The sequence below is a fragment of the Penaeus monodon genome, unplaced genomic scaffold, assembly GCF_015228065.2.
Source record: "Penaeus monodon isolate SGIC_2016 unplaced genomic scaffold, NSTDA_Pmon_1 PmonScaffold_489, whole genome shotgun sequence".
NCBI classification, from domain to species: domain Eukaryota; kingdom Metazoa; phylum Arthropoda; class Malacostraca; order Decapoda; family Penaeidae; genus Penaeus; species Penaeus monodon.
This window is the reverse complement of record NW_023659763.1, coordinates 50,135-58,235: the sequence shown is the minus strand read 5'-3', so window position 1 is coordinate 58,235 and position 8,101 is coordinate 50,135. Positions and strand designations below refer to the sequence as shown.

The 8,101-nt window shown below is 43.1% G+C and overlaps 1 protein-coding gene across 1 annotated transcript in view; it reads right to left on the bottom strand.

Moving 5' to 3' along the window:
• Positions 1 to 1,043: 1,043 nt before the first annotated feature.
• LOC119571049 (serine-rich adhesin for platelets-like) overlaps positions 1,044 to 8,101 on the bottom strand; it is a gene marked incomplete at its 5' end in the record, with an annotated part of 57,178 nt that continues 50,120 nt past the window's right edge. The window contains one exon of the mRNA XM_037918521.1: positions 1,044 to 1,455. Within this exon, the coding sequence (XP_037774449.1) occupies positions 1,222 to 1,455 (234 nt within the window). The remainder of the gene's footprint in view (positions 1,456 to 8,101) is intronic.

The following is an 8,101-nucleotide window of genomic DNA, read 5'->3' as shown; positions in this document are numbered from 1 at the left end:
ATGATATTTGCTGTCTTTGATCAAGAAAAGTCATGGAAACACATGGCGGCACCATATTCTTCATCAATTATCTTCTCGTGACACTGATGCCTGTGGGCTATGGTCTTATGCCATATGACCAGGGTGAGGCAGAATTTTGAGCGCGGCTACAAGATTTGTTGATGATGAAAAGGTTCGTGTGACCGCGCCTTAAGATGTTAATTTATGTTATTCTGATTTCTGCAGTAATGTATTTGACATTAAAAAATGGGAACTAGTACGAAATTGTTATAAATTCCAGATTCTACTCAGAAGTACAACATATAAAAATGCATTTATTAAGTTGCACAAATATACTTTATATATTTTTATGTTATAAAATTGTAAATCAACTGTAAATTGTTTATAGGTGGAGGTCAGAGGATACAAGTCAGGTGTAATTCAAGAGGTGTTTCGACCAAGTCCAACATACCAGTTGCTTGTTGTAAAGTCTGGCATAACATTTGGCAACCTCTAAAACTGATACCGTGCATCAGATTTGGACGTCGAAAATCGCATTTAGCAAACATATCGTTAAAATCAAATTTAATTCAGTACAGTGACTGAAGAATTTGAATTTAGTGTGAACAACAGAAAACATAAAAGTGAAAAGAAAAAGTAAGTATTGCAAGGGAAAAACTCTAAAAGGGACATTGTGGAAGAGCTTGGAGACAAATTCCCATTTGACTATAGATAAGGTGTGTGTGTGTGTGTTTGTTTTGGTGTGTGTGATTGTGTGTGTGTTGTGTGTGTGTGTGTGTGTGTGTGTGTGTGTGTGTGTGTGTGTTTGTGTGTGTGTGTGTTTGTGTGTGTGTGTGTGTGTGTGTGTGTGTGTGTGTGTGTGTGTGTGTGTGTGTGTGTGTGTGTGTGTGTGTGTGTGTGTGTGTGTGTGTGTGTTTGTGTGTGTGTGTGTGTGTGTTTGTGTGTGTATGTGTTTGTGTGTGTGTGTGAATATCGGTGATTTGATATGTATAACCAGTCTCTGTTCATGATGTTTTGAGTAAATATGCCATAACAATGGATAGAGAACTTTATTCTGTTTTCAATACAGGAGAATGTCACAAACAAATTTGATGATATAATCTACATATTATACCATTGGCTAATTTAACATAATATTTAGATTCTTGGACATTTTGATACGTACAGCAAAATACAGCCCTTTATGTCAAAATCAGGTTTATGAGAGGCATTTGTTTCTATTTACACCACTTGTCTGTAGAAAAACTTAAATCCTACTGTTGAGACTTCATTATGGAAATAAATCCTGAAGACATCCCCGACGGACTCGTAATGCCTTATGCTCACGGTGTTCTGCAGGACAACCACATTGCTGTCATAGTAGGCGTCACCGGAAGGGTTCAGGGCCACGTAACTAGGACTCCACACTCTGAAGACTCTGAAGTAGAGTCTCACTCGCTTTGATGGATCAGACGTCTGAATAAAGAGTAGATAAGAATAATCAGAAAGGTTTGTTCAGAAGTCGTTAATGTATTTGTCGCTCCTTACGCTATCTTTTATAGAAAAAATGGCACGTATAGGAACACCATATCCTACGAATGAAAGATATAGATAATAGTAAAGAAAAAAAGGTCAAATTGTCCTATAGGGAAGCAATACTTACAGAATTTGACATTTTACATTCATGAATGTTCTTGTGCGCGCACGTTTATGAATATTGTTTTGTTTTCCTCTCACATGACAGTTAATAGTGCACAGCAGTAATCAATGAACTGCACCAAAAGTTGACTCAAGGCTGGCCCTCTGTAGTTCCCTGGTTTCATGTGGATTTTGTGACCACCATCCCAATCTTATCTGTCCTGATACATGGAATGTTGCCTCATATCCGGTCGGGTTCGAATCTGTCATGGTGCCTAAATCTGCCGGCCCTTGCGGAAAGGGGGCCAAAGGTCAATTTGTAGTGTATATCGCTGATTACTACTATGTACCTTTAATATCCACTTGAGAAGAGGACGAAGAAGGAAAAATATATGATTGTATGGATATGTATATACACACACACACATCTCTCTCTCTCTCTCTCTTTCTCTGTTTCCCCTTTCCCTCCCCTCTCTCTCTCTCCTCTTTCCCTCCCCCCCTCTCTCTCTCCCTCCTTCTCCTTCTCTCTTTCTCCCTCCCCCCTCTCTTTTTCTCTCCCCCTCTTTCTTTCCCTTATCAGCCCTCTCGTTTTATTGTTTTCATCTTTTCACTCCCCTCTACTCCTCCACCTATTTCTCCCCCTTCCACTTGTTTTCCCTTGTTCTATTTTCTACTTCTATTCCTAGCCTATCTTGCATCCACCCCTATCTTGCCCTGTATCTTGCCGCATTTCCCCTTGCTTGTTTTAACTTTTGTATCTATCCCTATCCTATCCTGCCTCCATCCTATCACTATCCTGTCTTGCATCCTGCCGCATTTCCCCTCGCACTCCTCTTATTCGCACCCTCTTCTTGTTCCTTCGCTTTTTCGCTTTCCTCTGCTCCTACACTAATTTGCTCCTTTTCCATTCCTTTTCCCCGTTTGTCCTACCTTCTGCCTTTGACCCTATCCTCTTCTGCCTACCCAGCATTCTACCGTAATCCACAGGGCGATTCGAGCACAGCCACCTCCTACTCCTGCACTTTCACCTTTCCCCTTCCCCTATCTCCTTGTTTTGTTCATTTTTGTTTGTTTTCTGATTCAGCTTTTAACGTTTTTTTGTGACATTTTTAACTCCGTAATTAGAGTTTAATGTCCCTAGTCACAGCCTTCACATCCCCACTTTTAAAAACTTTCACCTCGTCACCTGACGCCTAACCCACCCTCACCCTCACCCATCATATTATCCTTTGCCATAGCGTGGACCCGACATCCTATATCCTAACCCCACCATCCCACTTATTTCGGTTTCCGGCACGTGACACTTGCTGCTAGTACTCGTGCCAGGACCATAAATCCTTTTTCGTAAGGATTCATGCAAACCGAGGAAAGAAGTGTCACGGCCAGTGGTGTTAATCCAATGGCGCCTCTCCGTAAGCCCTACTACCGACGAAATGGAACCTTCTGTTGACACAGGCGAGAATGACCAGCCCCTGATTAGCGACCACTTCCGAACTTCAACCCACTTCAACAGCAAAGGTTAGCCGAGGGATAACCCTGGAGTCAGTCGAGTAGGCTGTGCCCAGAGCATACTGCAAATGGCACCTAATTTGTTAACTTTTATCCTTACCTCCCCGGTTAGCACCTCCAGTGCGGGCACGCGCTCAAGGTGCAGAGTCGTAGGCCCTGGCGGCCATGTCACGATTGGATTAACACCACTGGCCGTGACACTTTCCTTGGCTCGCATAAATCCTTATGACAAAGGATTTATGGTCCTGGCACAAGTACTAGCCGAAAAACCGAAACCAGTGGGATGGTGGGGTAAGGATGTCGGGTCCACGCTATAGGAAAGGATAATGTGATAAGTGAGGGTGAGGTTATGGCTGTCGCATAAGCGTCAGGTGACGAGGTGAAAGTATTTAAAAGTGGGGATGTGAGGGCTGTGATTGGGGGAGATTAAACTTTAATTGGGAAGTAAAAAAACACAAACAAAACGAAAACTGAACAAAACAAGGGGATAGGGGAAGGGGAAATGCGAAAATTAAAAGAGGTAGCTTCAAAGCTTCGCTTCGACTCCTTTGCGTCCCATGTCAAAGAAAAAAGATCATGGTCTAACCCCGGTCTCCAGCCGGAACGAAAGATGGTGTTGAGTCTATCCAACTAATCAGTATGCCAAGCACGGAGTATGTCGGTCTGTTTACAGACCATCCTACGCCACTCGATGTTCAGAGGAAGCAGAGAAGCTTCCTTTGGAGTTCAGATGTTGTAATACATCGATCCCAATTTGTCATATAGATCTATCTGAGTGCTTTATTCTGAACAAGCTGAAGTTTGCACTTGTTAGTTTATGTTGTTTGTGTATGTGCAAGTGGTGTGTATGTGAGGAGGGGTTTTATTAATATTTTGTATAGATGTAGTTTCGTATGTGAGGCCAAACTTTTAGATCAATAAAGTGAATGTAAGGCTTTTCTTGCCAAGGTGACCTTTGAATTGATATGCAAATGAATCCGAAAGTATGTATCAATGGTTAAATGAAGGAGATACAAAAGGATGATTTGGGGAGGTGCTTGTAGTTTATCGAAGGTGTTGAGGTATAAGTTGCCGTAAAGGAGGAAGTTTTCAAGGTCTTACGAAGAGGACTTTTGTTTTTGTCGCGTTAATTTTGATACACCATTTGTGCTCCCATCTCGAGACGGTGTCGAGTCTGTCACTAAAGTGCTGAACGACACCTGAAAGCGCATCGTGTCGAGCTAAGTATATACAACAAAGAGGATAGTGAGTGAGTCTGTATGTGTAAGGTCTGGAAGGTCGTTTGTGTATAATGTATAGATTGTTAGGCTGAGTATGCTGCCCTGAGGTACTCCAGCGGGCATTGAAATGGTGCCTGAAACTTTAGTTAACAATTTAAAATTTGATCTGCGGTTATCAAGGAAACTACAGAGCAACTTTTGAATCAAAGTTGACAAGTTGAATTTTGTGCAAGGCTTGTACTTCAGGCCAGCATGCCAGACCGTGTCAAAAACTCACTGAACATCTATTGTGACAAGAACAGTCTTTAGTCGTCGGTCGTTGTTATTGTTTATGTAGTTTGTGATGATGTTGAGTACGTCTTGCATCGAGTGATGCGAGCTAAACGGAATTGTTTGTCTGTGAGGTTATGGCCTTCGAGATACTACCTTAGTCGGGTGTTTATTACCTTTTCGAAAATTGTGCCTAATGTCTCAAGTAGACTAATAGGGCGGTAACTCTCTGGGTCAGTCAGGTCTTTTTGTGGTTTAGGAATGAGGGCCACTAAAGCGGTCTTAAAGGGAGAGGAAAATAGCCGGTAGCAAGAGAGGCGTTGTAATGTTCAGTCAAATTTTGTTTAAATTGGTCAGGAAGGTGAGTAAGATTGTCGCGTCCGATCTGTGAGGAGCCTTATGAGGAAAACTTCTTTATTTATTGTTTTACAGAACATGGGATGGGGGCTATGATTTCGCAGGTGTCATCCAGCCTATCCAGATGGCTCTTGGTTAGTGTCTACCCTGTTCTCTTGACTCCAGGTATCACTTTCTTGAATTCTGTGAGTGAACATGAAATGAGGAGGGTGAGGGTAGATAAGTTTGGCCAGTGTTCTTCAAAAAAATTGATAACATCCATGGGGTCTAAAACCTTTACGCTATTATGAATGAGACGGGAGAAGGGAGGTAGTTACTACCTTTAAGTTGACGAATTTTTAACCAAATTCCCGTGGATTGTCGGTCGTTATCAAAACTGTCGATGACATGTCCCATCGAACATGGAAAAACGGCTTCGAAAATAAGTCAGATGGCTGAAATGATATGCGAATTTTATACTGAGACCTGGGGATGGTGCTCAGCATAGTTGAGGCGATGGAGGCGAAGATGTAATTCCAATGCCCATGTATTGTTTGGTAATCGAGCCCATCAGGATTAAACTGAAAATTTTGATTATTTGGTTTTGATTTAAATAACTCCCAGTCTGCTTGTTTATACCGGAAAGATCTTCTTTCTTTGTTTAGTATTGGTGATGTGGAAATTTTAATTACGATGGGTATGTGGTCTTAACCAACGTTCGGACCGGGTTGTAGGTGTGTGTGTGGAAGGCAAGTGTTGCCCTGTTCCCGAAACGAGATCAGGGCGGCCCTTTCCTCTGGGTGAAGAAGTCCCATGTAGTGGAGTCTTTTTGTTTCAAAGATAGAAAAGAGTTGCCTTCCGTATGCATTGGATGCTGTGTGTAGTATCATGTGGGTAGCGTCGATATCTCTGGCAAAGAAGACTGGAAGGTTTGTATAATTTAATACTTTGTTGAAGTCAGCAAGAGGCAAATTAGTTTTATATAGACAGTGGAAAGGATAATGGGGCCCTGTGAGGTGAATAACCTGACTGCCATGAAGTCAGGGTGAGTGAATGAAAGACGAGTAACTCGTGGGTGGTGTTGGATTTTATTGGTATACAAGACCCCATGAGCAGTCCGTTTCCTGATTGCCTGGATGTGTAACCATAGTGCCGAATTCTATAGACATTCGTGATGGATATAGAATTCAGTAGGACCGCAACAGGGCATTCTTGTTCTACAAAGTCGTAAAAACTATTTCGGATCGAAAAAAATGAACTTACATTTGCTTGAACGATCGTTAGCATGCCACTCAGGGTAGACCCATTTTACCTGGATTTGCCTTGCGTAGCATCACCCGATCCCGGTAGCAGGTCCGTGATCGAGCCTCGATCGACGGTTCCTCGAGATCAGGGAGAGAGTCCTGCGAGCAGGACACAGGGTGGAAGTTCTGGGAATCGGCAGACCAATTCCCAATACTTCCTCGCCGTCCTATCCGCCCCCTAGAAGGGAGCACAACAATTGCTCCCTCCAGAGGTAGAGGGAGCTTCTCCTCTCGTCATCAAGGATGGTGTCATCCAATGAATGACAACGAGGCTGCGGGACTGGGGGTTCCTTTTTTTTTTTTTTTTTTTTTTTTTTTGCGTATTTGTTTGGTGGTGAGATCTGTTTGTGTATGTGTTCAGTGTTTTTGTAGTGTTAAGTGCTTGTGGACTTTCTTTTGGTTTTCATTGTGGTGGTTGCAAAACGAGGTGTCTTTGTGAGGAGCAATGAGGCTCTGAGTTAATTTTTGTCATGTGGTTTCTGATGTTATGGTGTATTCAGGAATGTATAGATTGTTGTCTTCGTTGTATTTAGTAGCAATGAGAGCTAAGTGTAAAATGGCTCGTATTTTCGGGTTTGTGTTAGGTGTGAAGCTGTTGTTGATTTGCTGAGGTGGGCGCAGAGTTGTCCTGGAGGTAGATGCAGGTCGTCTGGGTGTGCTAGTCTAGGCAGGCAGTGTGGCGGCTGTTGTGGTGTATGAAGGAGCGGTGTTTTTGTTTTCCCTAAGCTGAGTTCATTTTGCTTTCAATATTTCCTTTCTTTTGAGGCAGGATCCGCTAACTGCAACGTGTGACCACTCGCAGTTGCTGCATTTCATGTTCTTGCATTTGACGAAGAAGTGACCTTCGCCACCGCAGCGAGAGCATCTCTGTATATGTACATGTGTTTTTATTGTGTTCGAACCTGTAGCAGTTTAAGCAATCTGAATAATCTGTTCAATCTGAATAAAGCACTCTGGTTCGATATTATAAGTTGGGACCGATGTATTGAACATCATGATCCCTCGTAAAAGAAGTTTCTGTGCTTCCTCTGGGACAGAGACGCGAATCTTAACGATTCGTGACTCGGGAGTCTTGTAAACGTCACCGTTCTTGGCGGATACTTCCTGGCAGATAGATTCACACGATCGTGGGAGGATCGTTCTGTCAATCTTTCTAGCCACGACCGTGCACTTAGCCTTCGTTTCCGGAGAGGGGACGAGAGTACATCCACGTTCTTTCAGTTTTCTTCGGCCATCGGTAGAGAGAAATGGGGTCAGTTGCTCAGGTTTGGCTACCGCCACTTCAGTGAGGGTAAACATCTTCTGGAGAACCACAGCACAAGAGATTGGCTTTCCAGTATATGATAATTTTATGATATGTCCCATGATTATGTCATAGTTTTGGTGAAATGACGTGTCAAGGTGTTCAGTCTAGCAGGTGTTATTGTGACAGAACGAGATAAGGTGGCTAAAGGCGTCGAAAAGGGAGGGACTTCTACCTGCTTATTCGTTTTCTATAGGAAAATCACTAGAGTGACAGTCATAAGATGGTCTGTCATACCTGTCCCTAAACAAAAGGATGGCAACTCAAAAAGCACCGTAAGGCAGGCACGCCAAGGCCCCCCATGACACACCCTCCCCTGCGCGAGGTAAAGGTATGCCCACATCCGAGCACGAGCTCGAAGATGGGTCCAGGTCACCAGAAGGTGTGCAATGAGTTATCCTAATGCCGAGGAAAATCGTATAGAAAAGAGTAACTACAAGACACGAAGCAAATTGCAAGCAATTAGAATCGCGGCGACAACGAAAGGTGTGCGCAGAACACCCATATTATCACACAAAGGTCAAGGTTGTACTTGCTGTGGA